Source organism: Patiria miniata, unplaced genomic scaffold (assembly GCF_015706575.1).
Source record: "Patiria miniata isolate m_02_andy unplaced genomic scaffold, ASM1570657v1 HiC_scaffold_29, whole genome shotgun sequence".
Classification (NCBI taxonomy): domain Eukaryota; kingdom Metazoa; phylum Echinodermata; class Asteroidea; order Valvatida; family Asterinidae; genus Patiria; species Patiria miniata.
In genome coordinates, this window is record NW_024037068.1 from 25,581,415 (window position 1) to 25,601,535 (window position 20,121).

At 41.2% G+C, this 20,121-nt stretch overlaps 1 protein-coding gene across 1 annotated transcript; it reads right to left on the reverse strand.

Moving 5' to 3' along the window:
* Positions 1 to 1,962: 1,962 nt before the first annotated feature.
* LOC119735318 (multidrug resistance-associated protein 4-like) lies at positions 1,963 to 19,519 on the reverse strand. Its single transcript, XM_038209017.1, has 26 exons — positions 19,413 to 19,519; positions 19,050 to 19,170; positions 18,212 to 18,427; positions 17,578 to 17,667; positions 16,543 to 16,706; positions 15,340 to 15,465; positions 14,432 to 14,681; positions 13,839 to 14,042; positions 11,751 to 11,840; positions 10,945 to 11,136; positions 10,435 to 10,616; positions 10,242 to 10,338; positions 9,769 to 9,951; positions 9,510 to 9,647; positions 9,173 to 9,259; positions 8,577 to 8,781; positions 8,165 to 8,244; positions 7,816 to 7,966; positions 7,100 to 7,330; positions 5,696 to 5,802; positions 5,067 to 5,258; positions 4,542 to 4,697; positions 3,873 to 3,962; positions 3,365 to 3,537; positions 2,874 to 2,979; positions 1,963 to 2,219 (listed from the first exon to the last, which is right to left on the reverse strand). Exons 1-26 carry the CDS (start codon positions 19,517 to 19,519, stop codon positions 2,040 to 2,042), a joined length of 3,918 nt encoding a protein of 1,305 aa, XP_038064945.1. The 3' UTR covers positions 1,963 to 2,039.
* Between the last annotated feature and the right edge of the window lie 602 nt (positions 19,520 to 20,121).

Consider the following 20,121-nt stretch of genomic DNA (forward strand, 5'->3'; position numbering starts at 1 on the left):
CTTGCGGGAAAAATGTTCACTTTACAATCATTACCAATATTTTGGATCGCTTTGTAATATTCACGTTTAATACTTCACTGCAGCAACGTCGATATAAAAACGTAGTGCATAAGTGCATCGTGTAAATCGATGATGAGGTCGTTCAGCGTAATATGTAGAATTTGATTATCAAACTATATGCAATACATAACCAATAAACAGGAATATAACAACAACTGAAGATAACACATTATGTTAATTTGTTTTTGTCCTGAGTTAGGCTTATTTAGGTGAAATGGCTTATTTGAGTTTGGTTGGGTTGACAGGTTTGGATGCGTTTAGTTGGATAGGCTGGGCCTATTTATAATTTGAAAACCATGATCACATTTGATCTCGGCAGTGGACACCCTTAATCATTAAGAAGAACTTTAACTTTGCGATAAAAGAACAGCTGCATGCCAAACCCAAATTACTGTATCTCCGAAATTGCCAAAAAATAATAAATAAAACAAACAATATATTTCAGTCAACGCTAGTTGGCAAGCCGAACGATAAGTTTTCCGGATTCGTAATTTAAACGATTTGGAATGCCACAAAATGTGTTGTTTAACCCTTCAGCTTCTTAAAGAGTGTCACTAAGATAGAATCTGCAGACACTACTAAAGCTATGAGACACGGCGCGTAACACACCGAGATTACCTTCCGTGTCACCTGTAGACAAATAACTGATCTGACAACAAAATCTAATAATGCTTCTTCAAAGGATGGTGGGGAAACTACAAACATGCAATTTTGACTACACACCTAAAAGCAAGTTTCATTGATGCATACAATTGTTTGCTATAGTCCAATCTGGGCACGCTAGTAATTCTATCACAAAGGCCCCCTTCAATTGCAAAATCATTGTGTTGTCTATTCAGGTAATCCGCCACAGAGCAATTGCTTTGTACAGTAGCAACACAACGGTTTCTCAATTGAAGGGGTCTTCGTGAGTGTACGGTGACCATATGCCCGAATCCCTCCATGGATTCTTCCAAGAACTTACTGCCTGATAGTTTCAATATCGTTTGAAAACAATAGGGGGCGCAATTCATATTCAATGGTAAGTCACTTCCTGCGTGCGCAATTTTGGAGAGTTGGGGCCTAATCATGCACAGTTCAGTTTTTCCTTTGAATCATTGCAAGGCACTTGCAAGGCACTTTGGGTTAAATTAAAATTATTGCAACGATAAATTGAGAGAAAAAAAAAGTTGATAAAAACGACGTGGATTCGAACCAGGGATCTTTATATCCATAGCTCATCTCGTTATCTACTAGCTAGGCTCCTGCGGTAACTCGACGACGGCCGCACTTTCAAATGCTCTAACGTAACTGGTTGACTAAATAACAACAATGTTCTTGATAACATTGTTCTGTTTTCATGAATAAACATACCTGGCAGATTGAAACTACTGAATTATGCATGACTTGGCCCCAACTGTTCTGGGAATACAATTTACGCTTCCCTCGTCCATGACCATATCAACATCATTGGGCAACGATGGGTGTCCACATGTATAGACAGGCATGCATAGGTTCATCTGCATTTTCTACTAGTCATTGTTGATTGCAAATCTTGGCTCGTGTCGGCAAACTCGTATCTACGTCTGTAAATCATGTCCACATGAAAAGCTTCTCACAATGCAGTGCTCCATCATGCGTTTGCCATGGAACGTTTGTCATGCGTTTGCCTCTGGAACAACCCAAGAGTTGAATTACGACAAACGTCTTCTTTGCAGTTATTTAAATTTGTTCACCTCTCCTTTCTTTTCAGTTTGAATTTCACTAATTTTTGCTGTGAAACCTTACAGTTATCATTTAATGATGTTGAACGCGCCATGATCATTTTACTTGGCGGATTCGACGCTATATAATATTTTATAAGATTTATTAATCAATTACGAAATTAATTAAAATACACTACATGGTTTCATGTAAATCAATTTGTTTTGAACACAATATTATATTTTGGGAATTTGTAGCCCGTCCCAGCCGAAAAAGATACTCCTTATTGGTAAAGGTTAAGAGGTAGATAGGTTCGTCAACGTCTTCAGTGTCGATGAGGTCTTTTTGGCGATCTGCAGGAGTTTGGCTGCCTCTGCCTTGCCGGTCTCTTGCACCATCTTGCTGAAGATACTGTCTTTCGTCTGAAGCAGAACGTAAGGCTCGTCAAACTCGATGAGCTGCCCTGCGTCAAGCACCTGAAAAACAGCAACAAGACTTAATGATCACCTCGGGAATCAAAAGACACATCTCCTCCGAATTGTTAAAAAACCCGACATTTTGGATGGATCAATCAAACACATCACATCACAATGTATTACAAAATCGGTTGCACCACGAACCGACGTATCCCAATTTAAACTTTATTGTATGCAATCCGTGTGCATCTTAGTTGCTTAGTTTTTAAGAAATTCGGTTTTCAAGATACACGTCACTTCGTGAAACATTATCGTATTCCTTACAATGCACGTAATTGTGGCAGAGACCGGGATACGTCGGTTCGTGAAACGCCAAATTCACACTTTTCATGTCGATGCTCTTGGGTGACGTCTTAGCACTTTGGGAATTTGCGTATAAAGCGTTTTATCGTAAAACGTCACATTGTTGTGAATGATTTCGGAGTTTTTAGAGATATACCGCAGAGTCTGGTGAGTGTTTTTGATATTCAGATCAGATTAATACTATGTGAAGAGGAGCATTTCGATGCAATATAAACGTTTATAACGAAAACTCCATTTTGCCAAAAATGTAGATACGCCGGTTCGTGGTGCGACCGACGTAATGCGAAAACAGTATATTCTGTTGGTCAATCAACATTCTATTATTAAATCTCGTATGCCCTGAAGTCATACCATAACTTTGTCCAAGTCCATTATTGTGTTGAGACGATGAGCTATTGTCAGAACTGTGCAGTGTTTGAACCGCCGTCTGATGGTTGCCTGAATCAAGCGGTCAGTTCTATTGGAAGGAAATAAAAAATAAAATAAGAACTTAATATTTTTACGACAATAATAAGATCTCTAAAAGCCGCCGCCAAATATAAATAGGGGTTTAGCCCACTTTTCAATTCTATCAGTTTATCCAGAAATCCACTTTGACCATAAATGGTCTCAGCTCTTCAATCAACACTGATCCTGTAAATCAGTAGCAGGTGGAAATAGGCGTATATTTATAAGTGGTCTTTCCTCATTTTATTTTTCAGGATTAGTGTAAAGCGCCAGCGAGTTTTTTTACGGGCTATCTGATTGTATGTATGAGAAATAAAACAGGTGGATGATACAGTTGATTCAGTTAAAACGGGGGTATGGCGTTTGCCAGGTAATTCCTAAGCATGTTCACTCACCTGATGTCCACGTTGGCTGTGGCTTCGTCCACTATGAGGATCTTGTTCTTGCGTAGGATAGCCCTAGCCAGGCACAGTAGCTGCCTCTGACCCACACTGAAATTAGTGCCTCCCTCGGTCAAGACTGCCTCCAACTTGTCCGGTAGCTCCTCAATCGCTGGTTTCAACTCAACCTTTAATTTGGGACACAAAAAGGCGCTCGTAAGAGTGAATATCATATCCACAAGTAGTCTCTTCTTGTTTTCTACATTTCTCCATCTTCCAGAGATTTGTCTAGTTATCTGTCGCAACATTTTTCATCGCTTTTAAGCCCCAATGATGGAAATCTTGGATTATTAATTCGGTTTACAGTTTAGATTACCTACTGCTGAAATCGATACCGAGCGAAAGCCAGTGCGAGAAAAAGGCATTTTTATATCTGCAGTTTTAGATTTGTTTGTGTGTCATTGTCTCAGTATAGCCTGAATGAACAAACAGGGCATAGACGAAAGCAGAACACATAGCGTACCTCTTCAACAGCCCTCCATATATCAGAATCCGAGTGTTCACTGAAAGGATCCAGGTTCTTGCGAAGTGTTCCGCTGAATAGAACCGGGTCCTTTGAGCATGGGGAACCCAAAAAAACACACAAGGTTACAAAAAAAATGGTTCTACGATATCACGAACTAGTTTTAAAAGCAGATACGTAGATATTATGTTCGACGTTAAAAAAGAACTAACACCCCTAACCTTTCCAGAAAAGTAGCAAAAGCTCATGGCGTAGGCCTACTCGAGGTGATAAACTGAACATGTGTACAGTTTGCTAAGTTATAAAAATAATTATAATAAATTTGGGGAGGCTAATCATCCTTACTCGCAGCTGGTATGCTGAATTGCAGAGGACGCGGCTACAACGTGATAGGGCCGCTGGCACGTAAAGACGCCTATGGCTGCCGGCCACATCGACCCATATACGACTACGGAGCACAGCCTAGGTGAGAAAAGTGTTTGATTTTTTTCCAGAGGGAGGAAAACCGGAGGTCCCGGAGAAAAACCCTCGTTGCACAGGGGAGAACCAACGCACAACTCTACTCACATGTGATCCGCGGCCGGGATTCGAGCCGTGGTCACCTTGGTGAGAGGCGAGCGCTTTACGCACAAGCCACCCATGCCACCAATGCTAATGGGCTTTCATTACCTGTGGGATGAATGAGACTTTCTTGCGGAGGTCATGCAGTCCTATCAGGCCTGTGTTGATACCGTCTATCATTACGGTACCTGTGGGCTCAGCCAGTCTCATCAACACTGTCATCAGGGAACTTTTGCCGGCTCCTGTCCGGCCTACGATGCCCACCTGAAAGCCGCGATGTGATGGGTATAAGGATGATTTTTTAAGCCTTCGAAATAAGTGCTTCATGTAACTTGATCGAATTCACCAAACACAAATCTGTTTTAACCAGTTAATCATAGACCAAGCTATGGTTGATGCAGCAATCCCGAGAGAGCATTGATCCCACCTCCCTTCCAAATTCATGTTGGTATACGATCTAATTCTAATTAATACATGTATGGTCGTGGATTACATCGGAAAGTACATGCAGACTCTTCCTTCTTCAAATCACTCGGCTGACGCCTGATTCTGCTTTGCATTTTTGTTTTGGCAAGAATAACGATAACAAGTAAAGTAGAACCTTCGTTTGCACACATGGACATGTAGCCTCACCTTCTCATTTGGCTTGATGACGCAGTTAATTTCGCGTAGTACCAGTGGCCCATCATCACTGTATCTCAGAGAGACATCTTGGAGCGTAATGCCGCCACATTGAGGCCAGTCTGAAGGTGGCTTGTGATCGGTTTGCAACGGTGCCTCCGGTTTGATATCGATGTACTCACAAACACGCTCTACAGATATCATCTGAACGTACATAAAAAGACAGAGTGCCACTGATGACACAGATAGCCTTCAATCACTTCAGTTTGTTCTGTCTACAAAATGTTGTGACGTCAAAACAGAATGAATTCTGATGAAAAGCTCTGATGTTGTCGAGTCCTGCATAGATGCACTGGGGACTGTCCTAATTACATGCATGGACTTCGGAAGTGTCACTCTATGAAATGAAATGTTTGGTCAAACTAAACGTTAGTCACCAGATCAATATTGTAAAATATCATCTTCTCTGACATCTCTCTGCTGATCACCATGATAGCTGATCCGCTCGCATCCGACTTGAGTCGTGTCCAAATGCACGAGATCATTTTTGGCTACAGATTTGGTTCTGGCAAAGCGACACGGTGAAAAAAAGCCGTAGCCACAAGCGTTTCTTTTGGAGAGGGATAACTGTCAGAGCTTACCTGGTTTTCTAACTCTGCACTCTGTCGCACCGCCCACTGGAACTCCCCCATGAGACCCATCGCATACGTCAATGAGAGACCGACAATGCCAGAGTTGAGATCAAGAACTACGGGAAAAACAAAATAAAATACACCCTTTTTAACCAGATTATCTTCGACACGGACTTTGGCAAATTGTTAAGACCAATGGATACCAAATCTATCACTTGTGTCTTTTGTTGACCATCTGCTAAGCCTTCTAAAGTGAAAAACCCCTTCTTTAATCATTACTAATTAGTTGAAGCTGTTATAGGTATATTCAAGATGGCGGTCAACTGAAAACTTAGATGGTAATGCAAAGGATGCGCAAAGCTTGAAGATGAAGTAAAGATTAATATCTGTAATAACTGTGTCCCTAAGGCCAAACAAAACAGTCTCCGGTTTCTGGTATGCGCGCGCGTCGCCGTAGCCATGCGCGTCGGCAAAAGGATTTTTTTTTTCAATGAAAGATGATGTCTCAAAACCGCCAAACTCACTGGTTTGACTGGAATCCTGCTGCTGCACAATTTTAACGTGTATTTAGATGGGGTTATGATCAAGAATAAGCTTTATGTGGCCTCTCTGGACTCCCATATATTTGCATTAAGTTTAGTCAGGCACCATTTGCAGTCATCAGCCGACATTTGAAGCAAAAAAGTCAGGTTAAAAAAAAAGAAGCCGCGTCGCCGCAACACTTTTTGGGCAAGCTCCATACCAGAAACTGGAGACTTTTTTTGGCCTAATACTATATTCATTTAAGCCCCACATTCCGAACAATAATGGACGTACCTGATGACAGGTTTTTTTACTTCAAAATTAATGTAGCAAATTATGCTTATTAGGGTGACTGTCGTTATTTATACACATGTCAGGTGTGCAAACGCGCGCGTCAACATGATCAGTGTACATGCGCGTTGTACATACCCGTGTGTTTAAAAGCCATTGTACATGTAGCCTATACATGCATATCGTAGTCACATCTTGAAGCATATTTTTTTTTATAGTTTTACCCCCAATGGGTCTCAAAAATTAATATTATTCTAAACTGCTGTACTGTCATAGGTTATACCAAGTTAACTTCTCACATAAAGTTGAATATACTCTCAAATTTGGCAGTTAGCCCCATGTTGGCCACTCACCAATTGTCTACACTCTTGAGCATATTCATCCTTGAGGTTCGCCACTTATTACCCGAATCAACCCACAATTAAGGCACTGTAATTTCATGATAAGGTTGGGCAAAACTATATTACCAAAGTTGTTTAAGTGTGAAGTTTTGCACTCATTATTATGAAATGGTTTAATGGTTTAAGGCCACTTCATCCATACTACCTGTGATTATCTTTGTTTACTGGACTAAGTTACTTTGTGTAAGTACTGACTTACGATCTGCGGCAAAGACGCATGCCAAACTGACTCCGGTGACAAATAACACACACAAGAAATCCAGCTGAACACCGAACCATCGAGCCGCGGACAGGAATAGGAACCAGGCCCTAGTGTGGCCGTCCAGGTACCCGTCAAAGTCCTCGGTGAATCGCTGCTGAGCCTTGAAGGCGCGGACGGTACTAAGACCAGTCAGGGTGGCTGACAGGTGGGAGAATACTGGACTGCGAGCTAAAACAGGTGCACATGATTACATAATCGGTCAAACCATCCAATGAAGGAGGCAACAGGACAGTTGTGTTCGATATCTGTAGTCATCACGAGTTCATCACAAAAGAATATCAGGTGAAATGACAAGCTACATCAAGAATTGTGTTATCATTACACCGTAAAATGCATGTTTGTGTCCAATGGGCAAAATGAGTAATGTTTCTGAAAACAATCCACGGCCCCAATTTTGTAAAAAAGGGGAAAAGAGTATATATTTAATTTAAAAAGGTGTACCTCATTTTGCTGGAAAACAACCTCAAGTAATCTTAATTTTTTATTTATTTTCTTCCCCAAAACAAGTTATTAAGGTAAAATTCCCCCTTCCCTTGTCTCTTTCCCCCTGCGGGATATGTTACCGCCTGTGACAAAGTTTTTCTTTTATCATTGTTCATCATTTTACATTATGATCTTGTGATTATGCATTTCAACGTTCAAGATTGGCCTACCTATTGCTTCCAATCTTTTAACGTCTCGAGAGGAGGCTAGGTAGTACTTCCTCGTGAACTGAAAGACGACTCCGATCGGCAATGTGAAAACGAGGCAAAAAGGGTTGAAGATGGAGATCAGGATGACATTGGCAATGGCACTTAAAGAAATCTGGAGAAGACAATGAAACAATGACATTAATTAACAACCAGAAATTGAGGCACTGACAATCAGGTCTTTGATTTAATTTTCTAGATACTCAGATAATCAATATTTAAGTAAATCCAGTTTGTTAGAAATTGTCAGTAGAAGGCAACTCACCTTTTTTTTGATATACGCATAATTGTGTTTGTGTAGTCTGTACTTTACCTCAAGGAATTCGGTGAATGTAGATGGCAAAACGTCATCCATGTAGCCAATATCTTTAGCAAAGCGATTCAGAATCCGACCTGGAACCGAAATATACATACATCAGGTCCTTGCATTTCTGGCAGAACGTTTACATTTTGCCATCGTGCAGACAATATGTGGTATCTTCCATGATCCCATTTGAGGTTAGCGTAGAGCCTGTTCGGTGCACTAAACTGTCCAATAATGATCCATCGAACTGGGGGCATGTGTGCAGGCCCCGCAGTATGATTAAACAAACGAACGGCCGCGATGATGTGCATACACAACGCACAATATTCTGTTTTGTAAACTACAAAACATGTACCTCTCCTTGCCTCTAAGGACACCGATTACACTTGACCAACGCGGTAATTGATTAACAGTGTCTCACCCACAGGATTTGTATCAAAAAACTGCATGGGCGCTCTGATGATAGCGCCAAACATCTGGTTGTGTAGGGCCTTTGAGGCGGTAACAAAGACATGGAAGAACAGAAAGGCCCGAAGAAACAAGGCGGCGGTGGTAGCTCCACACAAGATGGCGTATATGCTTATGTAGTATGACCGGTCCTCGTACTCCGTGCCGTCCTGATAATACTACACATAGGACAAAATGAAAGAAAAAGCTAGGCCAAGCGTTTCCTTAGGTTTTACCTGTCACATAACTAACACTGAGCTAATCGTTTGTGGATAAAGAATAACTTTATTTTTCAAGATGGCCTGATTGGAATTTCACGTAAGCGTCATCGCTACGTTCTTCGAGACGCCCTTTCACTTGTGAGTAGTCAGCACAAACCGTTGAACTAGTGGGTGGTCAACTAAAAAAGGATTAAACCATAATTAAAGCTTGCACATGCTCGCTAGGTTTCAAAAAGGTATCTCAATTTCAATACAACTGCATCTACCCTGACTATTTGACCAAGTGTACTTCAGCAAATGGCTCTGTACGCCATACCTTTCCTGATACTGATCCTACCCGTCAACCAACCTGACTGGTAACATTTCTGTCCACTAGATCCTTCTCTTCTTCGATTGTCCACATCGCTAGCCAGACATTCGTGTAAGAAAGCAATGCCTTAAACCAAAAGCAGAGAAGCAGAAACCGTAGCTTAGTTAAGCCAAATCAGTAGGATGCTGCTTTAGGTTGTTTTTTTTTTACTGTTAAACAAACACAATATCAACGGTAAGCATATTACCCATCAACGGTGTAGCCTTCCAATTGATTTTAGAGTCACCAAATTATACCAAAAACCTAATTTTTGATATTATTGAGGTTAAAGAGGCAGGTGAAGCTTTTTTTTATAATCCCGGCGATAAGAATCTACCTGTGCACCGACTACAACAATGACCCAGAAGAGCAGAAAGGGTACCCCAGCAGCCGCTCTGAAGAACCGGATGTACGCCATCCACTCCACAGTGCCGGCCGCCATATCCTCAAGGACGACATCAACAGGTGTCTCAACCTAGACAATTAGATAATTGATTGATATATATAAACTCATTTGAATAAATTCCACTTGTATTTTTTTCTTACGAAGGAATCCACTTTACGAATCGTTTTGTGCATGAACCAAGAAAACGCACCTCATGACTGTCGGGGTGAAACGAGACATCGGAACAGATGGACACCGTGTCGTCAAGTCGTTCAGGATTTACATCATTCTCTCCATCGTAATCACCATCTACAGATTTCTTCTTCAAAAGGGCAGCGAAGTCCATGCCGTCTTCCTGCAGCTCTTGGAAGGTTCCGTATCCAGCCACCTTACCCTTACAGATGAGAGATAAATATCTGACAATAATAACTATATTTAAAAAACAAATAATGTTATTATCTTTTCTCTATCACCACTGAAGTTATCAACGTGAAATGAACTGCTTCTTAATAAGAAAAAAAATCATCAAAATTCAGCACTGCAGCCTGTACTATATCTTCACATATATATCTTCACATGAAGACATCCTTAAATGACGTGAACTACCTTGGTTGGGTTTACCTCGGAAATTGCCGCGAAACGAAGGTGAGTGCCGAAAAGGTTCATGTATATTTATTTAAGTACCTCCTTAAGAATGAGAATCTTGTCCGCCTTGTCAATGAATTGAAGCTGATGGGTGACAAGGATCACAGCTTTGTCCCTCATTTCATGGAGAATGCACCTATTGGAAAAACAAATACAAAAGTTGCCATCTCTTGAAATGAGACGTTTCTGGAAAGATAAGTACAATTTGTTTTTATCCATCGTAGGTTCTCACTTTTCAAAGAGGTGTCTACCAACTGCTGGATCTACTGCACTCAGAGGATCATCAAGTAGATACACATCGACATCGCTGTACAGGGCCCTGGCGAGGCTAACCCTTGCCCTCTGACCTCCACTAAGGGTCACACCACGCTCACCAACCAGCGTCAGGTCACCTTCAGGAAGCAGTTCGATATCCTGTAAATAGGAGCTCAGGGTTACACAATTATTCTGCATACAGAAAAAGTGTCGAGTTTTCATCCGTGGCTTAAGAATTATCAAAAGGGTCAAGACAACATAGGATTTTCTTTATTTTGTTTGCCGGGATAACATAGTTCAATGTCTTCCCAAGCAAAACGCGGCCTGACATTAAGTCAAAGTCTCTCAAATCCTTTAAGTAAGGGCCCCCAAATTCTTTTAGAACAGAGTCTGTGGACGAAGTCAAGATTTTTAAAACCCAAGAAGTGTCATGCAAAGATCACCAGCGATTGAACAGCGCCACTTTCAATGGTCCCCACAAACTTACCCTGGTTAGCGCACACTGTGTGATGATTCGTTGGTACTTGGCCGGCTGGTATTCGTTGCCGAAGAGGATGTTGTCCCTTAGCGAGCCAGAAAGGATCCAGGGCTGTTGAGCCGTGTAGCCAACCCGACCATTCAAGACGTTAACTCCTGATACAGTAGGCATCTCTCCCAGAAGGGACATCAGAAGCGAAGACTGTTAAGAAGTAAACATCAAACACCTGAGATTGTGACGCCTTCATCATTGTGGGTATAAATTCACGTATTTCATGCGGGGACTCACACAAAGAGATCAATGATATCTATCGAATAAGTCTTTGACTGACTGTACCAGTCAAGAGAAATTGTAGAGAAGATGGAGAACAGGAGAACATGTCAAGCATCCCAAATTAAACCAATCCTTCAGGATGTAAACGGTAAGCCGCCCGGCTTACCTCGTGTATAAATATTGAAAGATGAACTACACACACTAATATGAAGGGGCAGAAAAATATGAACCTCTATATTGTAGCGAAAGTGCAACCCACGTGTTGACTTGTTTCATAGGAGACTAGCGCAATTAATTGTTGATTCAATAAGCTATATTGTTATTGCTGTGGCCAAAACAAGGTGTCCTACGGTGCTTATTTGACTTATTTGGGCCGAGTTACCTAATCAATTCATTCGGCGGTACATTTCTACCAAAACGAATTTGCATCCCTTAAACATTGCTTGCAACGTCTCGGGTCTGAGAAATGGTCTCATCAGGAGAATCCGCCACAATATGTCAAAGGAAGGATTCACCGGATTCTAATCATTTGGTTTACTCACCTTGCCACACCCAACGGGCCCAATGACGGCAAGCAACTCCCCTGGTTGAATTCGGAAAGTGACGTCTTGTAGCACTGTGTTCCTGATGTCCTTTTGATTGAGTAAAAACAATTCTATCTGATTGTGTTTTATACGATATTTCTACTTCGAATCAAATATAGAAGTCATGGAAAAACAAACAATGACACAATATTACTTCAATCGTTCCATTGGGTAATTATGTAGGTTGTGGGTTCGAGTCCAGCCTGCGGCCATGGTGCTTGTGACCTTGGGCAAGTCACTTTGTCACTCATTGCTTCTATTAATCCAGGAGTAAATGGGTATTTGTGAGGTCAGAGATGGTTATTATGGTAGATTTTAGCTGCTATGCGCCGAAATGGCATTATCGAGCTGTATACACCCCATGGAGCTGAGATGGTATTTTGAATGTTTTATTGGTCGCATGAGCAGGATGACAATAATGTAACGCCTTGAGCACCAACAATGGTGGATACGTACTTTTTATGAATAAGCATTATGGTCATAAACATTTTCTTGGTTAGGTCGACTAGTAGTACTGTCGCCCTATTCTTAAGGCCGCCATTTTGTCAAAGGCTAGAGCTACGTACGGTTTAAGTTTTTGGTTGCATGGCATGTATGTGCATGACGTCTCATATGCACGTCTTCTTAGTTTCGGTCACAAGTCTATGAAGTGTCAAACTGTGGTTGTTATTTATACTATCGCAAATGTTACCATTTGGGACACACTTTAGCCTGTGAGGTTTCCCATTGGGTAGACATGCGTAATTTGAGAGACGTTTCAATGTCTCCCTAATGCCTCAGCCGCCTTTTTAGAGGCGACATTTCATTGTCGCAAATACGCTAGATCGATCGTTCATGTTCCAATTAGCAAAAATACCGAAATTCATGGGCTAGGATGAGGAAAATTGGGTTTAGAAAAAAACGGATAATCGCGTGTGTGTGTGTGGGCGTGTACAACCACTGCCTTGTGGGGTACCGGAACAATGGGAGGTACCCCACAAGGAATGCCCACCAACTTGCGGGGTACCGTTTTGGTACCCCACAAGTTATTAACGAAATAGATATATAGATTTTACTCAAAAATTAGGAATTTCCAAGGTGGGTTGATAAGTCGCAAATAAAAGAGTTTTAGAAAAGGGATATTAAGTCCGAATTTCAGCCCAGGAAATTAACTATGGTTACAATAAGAGCATTTAAAAAAAAGTGTGCGACGTTGCGAAATTTTAGTACACTAGAACAAATGAAGTACCCCACTTCTATGCCTATGTAAGCGTCAGTGTGTGTGTGTGGGTGCTCTTGTATGGCATTACGATTGAGGACAGACCCACAAAGGATTACAAAAGATCCTTTCAATTCCTCGAACGACGGTGCTTTTTTCGAAATTGTCCTCGATCGCACGATTGCGTGCTTAGTGTAAGGGGAAGTGTTATAATACAAGGACAAATGAAACACAAAGCATTGTCCTCGGGCGTATAGAAATTCGCGACGGGGTGACTACAAATTCGTATCCTTGTGGAGACACACACACAATAGGGAACAAAACATTGTAAAGGTCTCCACAGGGCAATTTCTATAGATGAATAGGTCTCCACAAGGTTTTCACGAAATAGATATATGGGTTTTACTCAAAAACTAGGAATTTCCAAGGTGGGTTGATCTGTCGCAAATGAAAGAGTTTTAGAAAAGGGATATTAAGTCCAAATTTCAGCCAAGGAAACTAATTCTGGTTAAAATAAGAGCATTTTGAATCTTCACTTTCAAAATTGAACACTTTACTACATGAGAACAAAGGAATGTCTCCACAAGGATACAAATTTGAGAATGGGTGTGTGTGTGTGTGTACGCACAAATCTATGTGAATGTCTTCCCTGTATATGATTATCAATTATATTATTATTATTATTATTAATATGGGCAACTCTACCTTGTTCCAAGATCCGTGCATGTTCTCCACAACAATTCGTGCCCCATCTTCTTTCTCAGTATCGAGCTCGTTCGTATCAAGGTTAGTCTCGTCTGGTTCCTTTTCCTTGTTTACGGCAGTTCTAAGGTAGTCAACCAACTCACCATTGTCCACAGACTCATTAGACTACTCGTTCTCTCTGTTTGCGCGCTCTCTGAATGCTCTGAGATGTCCAATTCGTTCCCAAGAAAACCATCTGTTTTGATCTTTTCCAATAAGGCCGTTTGCTCTTCCAGGAAAATATTATCAATGATGTCCGTATTAGGCTCATTTGCCTGTCTCTGCAGCTCCTCCATCAGCAAAAACATCTGGTCAGAAGAACAAAGAAGTACCATCAAAGACAATATGAAAGACACCTTCGTCTGTGTACAGCATACCCAGCCAGACCTAGCAGAAACGAGTGTAGTGCTGGTCCTATTCAGTGAGCAGATAATAATTACCAGCCGGGACAAAGGATTTATTTTTATTATATCCATAATTTGTTTGTATTACAAAGTGTACTCTAATTATATTTGAGTGTACCCTTTCACCACGGTCTTTATCACCCGAAGTCTTTGAATAGAGTAAAGTACTCTGAAAAATTGGAAGCCAACAACCATTTATGATAGTGAACACTTAGGAAGACGATCTTCACAAATCGAGGATACATATAATCTTAACTTTGTCGGCCTGAGGATTTTCTGTTTGCAATTCTCACCTGAATCCTTCGAATGGAGACGAGTCCCTCTGACAAGTACATGACCCCGCTTGGGAAATTTTTGGACAGGCAAGTCCTGGCGCTGTAGAACAGTGCGAGGACGGGGAAGACCTTAGAAGGCGTGACGGGATTTCCCAGAGAGGCGTAGACGATGAATGTGATGAATGTCGTCAATAGAGGGACGTCGAACCGGAGGGCTCCAATTATTGCGCGCAAATAGGCACTGTGCAAAATTTTCCGTACCTCCTTTCTGTAGACAGGAAGAAACAAAACTGTCTACAAAAAAACTTATTTTTTTTTATTCAGCAGACTGCTTACTTAGATAAACTGGTTTATTTGCCGACCATCTCACCATCGCAACTTTGTAGACCTACTCACTGCACGGTACCAGGGCCCAATTTCACGGTGCTGCTAAGCAAACCAATTTGCTTAGCACAAGAAAGTCTGGCTTATAAAAGCAGCCTATCAGCCAAAACTCCGCGTGGTTTTCATGCTATAGCAAACAACAGCTAAATACTAATCAAGAGTAATATACATACATGGAGTTTTTGCTGGTAACCTGCTTTTATAAACCAGACTTTTTTGTGCTAAGCAAAGCCAAAAAATAGGCCCCAGTTGTCGATAATCACCTGAACAGACTGGAATTGCCAAAGGTCGGAAGGGCTCCACACAGCAGCCATCGGCCCCAGACAGCTGACAACAAGTCCGGTCAGCAGGTAAGCTCATTACACAAACCCTTTAGTTTTAAATTACACTATGGCAATAGCGTGCGATACTTCATACACTGCATTCCCTCCCCTTCAAGAAATAATAATACTCGAGCCATCTTCACCCCCCCCCCCCGAGAATCAAGTTCTGTATCCGCCCTTGCTCTGGGCAGATATATTGTATGAGGGAAGTCAACTTACTCTCGGCTTTCGGCGACAAGTTTTCCAAACGAGTGTTCCCACGCGTATATTTTGATGACGCGTATGCCAGATATCACTTCATTCATGATGCGGATCCTTGCATCCGACAACAAGGCCGTTTTGGATCTGAAAAAAGGAAAACGGCAAATGGGAAATTTTACAACAAAGATCTTGAGGTTGTTTAAAGTTGCATTACTTTAGAGTGAAGACAATTTAAAACAAAACACTCCTCACCTCGGAAATTAGTGTAGTATAATGTTAACCTACCTTTTTGGTTTTATAACGAAACATCTCACATTGCACAGGGTTTGTCTAACACAATATGCACATATGCATACCAGACAATTGTATATTTAGACGACATTGGTACCACGGGGTCTGCTCATAAGTCCGACGCCTATAAGTCCGACATTTCGGACTTATGAGGAGTCAGAAGTTCGTGAAAACAAAAACTGACGTGTTTTGGGAGAGTGCGCGCACACACTGCGCATGCGTGCGCGCACTCTCCAAAAACACGTCAATTTTCGTTTTCACGAACTGACACTCCCTAACGCTATTGCATGCGCACACTCTAAAAAAACACGTAAATGTTTGTTTTTGACGAACTGACACCCTGTGCAGGGTCACTTCGTGGTAACAAAAAAGACCAGAATTGACCAATTTCTTGAAAATTCATTAGTAAAATTTGCTTATTTTAGATGATTTCAGCAATTTAATCTTCGTCATGTTAAACTTCATGATACAAACTGCTAATATCGGCCAAAAAAAAGGAAATTTGAATTTTTAAATTTTTGTGTACACATGTGATGCAGAGGGTGTCAGTTCGTGGTGCCGGTGACGGTATGAGGCGTAGGATCTATGAGGCTGAATAAATGAATTTTGTGCCTCATAAGTCCGAAATTGTGCACTTATGGGGCGTCGGACCTATGAGGCGTCGGACTAATGATACAGCCCCGGTACCACAGTGTACCGAAAGCTGTAGCCCAGTGTTGTGGTAGTATAGTAGTTGTTGCACCAAGTGGTCATTATTATTGTACTGTGCACGTAATAGAGAGCAATCCCATGTCAACATTCAACACAGCTAAAGGCCTACTGCCTGTTGGTACAGGGGTCAAAACTGTCTTTAGTTATCTGATCGACAGTTTGCCAAAGAATAAGTCAAAACGGATATCACCATGTGTTTCTTAATGCATCCAGGATTACCTAAATTTGGAACATAGTTTCGCCATGTAACCTTGCAGGGGTGCCATGAAGATCAAAATGGAGATCCCGGCGAGGCAAGACACTCCGATCTCTCTCCATGCTAGGGCGACCACAGCAGTCAGCTGTAGAGGAGCTATCCAGAGGTAGTGGATGAACACGGCGACCTATTAAAAAAGAGACGATGCAGTTTGGTTCATTATTAAGCAACTCCTGACATACGAAATGTGGAAAGGATGTGGGATCGATGGGGGTATATATAGCTGCTACTACAGCTGGTGCACCATGACACAATGACACAAAGTTAACAGCCAGTCAAACGTAGTCTCAACATTGTGAAGAACCCATCGTGAGAATAAGGAGCATTAACCACGTCCATCAATTATGTTTTCAGGAGTGTCTTTTTTTATGACAAGTTTCTTTTTTTAAACGACACGCAATTGTTGGCATTGTTCCGCCAGGAAGAGCACCACCTTTTGTCGGACAGTACCCATGATTTGCCGCTTTTGGTCTGGATGCAAGACAGTTTTGCCAAAACCAAAAGATTCTGACTATTTCTGATGAATCTAAGGTCATGTAGCCGTCAGTGTCACGTGACCAAAACGGGAGTATTTTCGAATGCGTTTCGTCAACACTATCGGATAGCGCCTGGGTAGTTTTGGGTATAAAATAGGTTTTCTTTACCTGCCCTGCTTATTAACATTAAATAATGAACGTAATTGAACGTAAAATAAAACCCTTGTAATTCATTGACGACTTGATGTATCAAGAATGCACTCGGATCGCAAGAGGGGTAAGCTTTTCTGCTTCACTACGCATCACTTTTGTTGCAAAAAAAAATGTTCTTGAAGGTAACAAGTTGGTATATTGGTCAGACGCTGTCAATTTTTTTTTTAATAATTATCAGAGGATTTAGTACGTCAACAGCAATCGGTCAGGGTTGTTTTTTACATACTGCTCAATTTGTCACCACATTTTGAGTATCGTGTAATTGTAAGTCCCACTGGCAGTCACACGTGATCTCTTTTTGGCGCGTACCAAATCGAATCTGTTGACGTCATTGGATAAGATGTTGACCAGTTGACCGATTGTCGTTTCTCCCAAAGCTAGGTTGCTGAGTCTTAAGGCCTGCAATATTGAGAACAAAACAAGAATTAGCTAGATTCCTTACAATGTCATTTGTAAGGACATTTTGTAAATTTTGTGAAGATTCCTTTACCAATATCATATCGTGTTTAAACTAGCTGTGCTGAGATTACTCATGAATGATTAAATGATTAAATACACATCGTTGGAGTAATCATGTACTCTGCGTTTGCTACGCATTGATGGGTTTATTTATACTGTAATGGCGTTGTACTGACAACATGGTAGGGATTGGTCTTTTAATATCACATTATTTTTTGTTATAATTCAACAGTTGTGTAACCAGTTGTGTAAAAAACTGAACAAGTTGTGTACTATTTTACACAAGTTGTGTAAACAACAGTTTACACAAAAGGTTGCTAGGTTCATATAGTACACAATCGTTTGATTTTTACACAACCGAAATAACAATGAATAGCTTATACTGGTTGGTCGGAATTGGACCGTGCGGGGATAACACTAAGCTGGATTAACTCAATGAAGGGTTCACTCCATACTGAATTTTCCTATTTGGATCTTGAATCACCTTTCTGAAGATGAGACCTGAGCAGGACGTCCTTAGCCTCATTCCTGTGATCCCATAGCTGAAGTAGCAGGCATGGTGGGTGATAACCATGAGGAGGGAAGACAAGGACATGCCCAATGCTTGCAAGTAGGCTTCCGTGGTCGACACGAGATCCGTGGAGAAATACAGAACCAGACGACTCAGCATCACTGGCTGCGCCATCTTCAAGACGACCTCCTGTTGACAATGTCCACATCCAAAATACATGTTTGAAAATTAAGAAGAACATCTGAATAAACAAAACACTGATATAATAACGTATTTACGATTGGTTGAAGTTATATATTATGTAAACAGCATGGACCCTTTGTGGTTATTTTCCACAGTGAATTTTGTTCAATTATTTACAAACACGAGACCCACTCCAAATTACAAGTTGTAGGCGAAGATTATTTTTTGCATCAGAATCCCCGCTGCCGTTTTTGAGAAAATTATCGTTGATTATCAATCGGCCCTTTGGCCTCGATATCGATCCCCTGATCAGCAGCGATCCCCACCTTAAGGTAAATCAAGCCCATTAATTGCTGTAGAAAGTGCTCTCCGTCGTTTTTCAACATAAATCTGGTGTTGAATGTTTACCATTTAAAAGATGCGTTTTATTTAAAATGTTGTGAATAACCTAGGATTACATAACCCAGAATAACGATTTCGACTTTAGGTGACTAACTTCGAATCGGATGTCTTATTCATGTAATCAATGTCTAGCGTTTCAATTGCCAAGTATTTGAAAAATGTCTCCCTACATCTCTTTTGTGGAAGGTAGTAAACTTATTCACATCATACAGCTGGTTTTCGTTACCTCAATGAATGCAGGAAAGCCGTGTGTTGTGGAATACCAGCCAAAAGCTCTAACCAACGCCCATCGAAGAGACGGAGCCTTTCCAGTGGCTTCACTTTTCTTAATTTCTTTATTCCACTCCCTGCGTGGAGAAATGAAATTCAAAAGACCATACTCGACCTACCACCGATAACATACAATAAAGATTTACAACTGTAATATAGTCATTGTTTTCCCTCTCCATGGGTAGTCAGATGTAAATGTATTTGTTCGTGTTATTGTCATTGATCTGAAAGCTTATAGTGTGCTCAAATGCTATTGACACTTTGTTTTCATTTACACATTTCGTTTTGGGATAGGGTTTTGCATTAGCACATATTTTACCTCTCGAGTTTACCGACCACAAAAACAGCGGAGTCGTCAGGCAGAACGTCATACAAGTCTGTTTCAACAAGAGGTCTCTTGTAGCCCCGACGGAAGAAATTAAACATCCAGCTTCAAGAAGAAAACGATAATTTATTGTATTAAGGAGAAAAAAATTAAGGAGGAAATGTAGATAACAATACAGGGAGTATAAACAGGCGCGGTTCTACGGGGGGGGGGGGCTAGGGGGGCTGTAGCCCCCAAAAATTGTGTCTAGCCCCAAAAAATAAGTTCCGTAAAAAAAAAAAAACATTAGCAAAAAGAAGGATTGTGATGTACATGCGAACGGTCTCCCGCTAAAGAAGAAATAGCCCTGACAAGGGTGCATTAGTTCATTTAGTGTGAATGATTTTAGGATTTTATTGACGCTCCCCATTGAAAATATGGCATGAGCTCCCTATTGATTTTCGGAGGCCTTAGTGTCTGGAAAAAATAACCAGTCAACATTTCAGCACGCCTCCCTGAACAAAATTCTGGATCCACCGTGCTAGCCCCCCAAAAATATTGGTTCTAGAACCGCGCCTGATTATAAAGTAAGTATGGGTAAATGTGCAGGTATGGTGTATAGTTATCTTACATGAAAAATAGTTTAGAGAAGAGACCAGCTGTCTTAATAGGATGTGGCGGTCTTCTGACTCCGGAGGGTGCTTTGACGGGTTCGTCCTCAGTC

Coding starts and splice junctions, on each gene's coding strand:
- LOC119735318 (XM_038209017.1), bottom strand. CDS start 19,519: ATGTTTAATTTCTTCCGTCGGGGCTACAAGAGACCTCTTGTTGAAACA. Junction 14,043..14,431: donor TCTCCATTCGAAGGATTCAG/GTGAGAATTGCA, acceptor TCTTCTGACCAG/ATGTTTTTGCTGATGGAGGA. Junction 3,963..4,541: donor AAGTCTCATTCATCCCACAG/GTAATGAAAGCC, acceptor CCATGCTCAAAG/GACCCGGTTCTATTCAGCGG.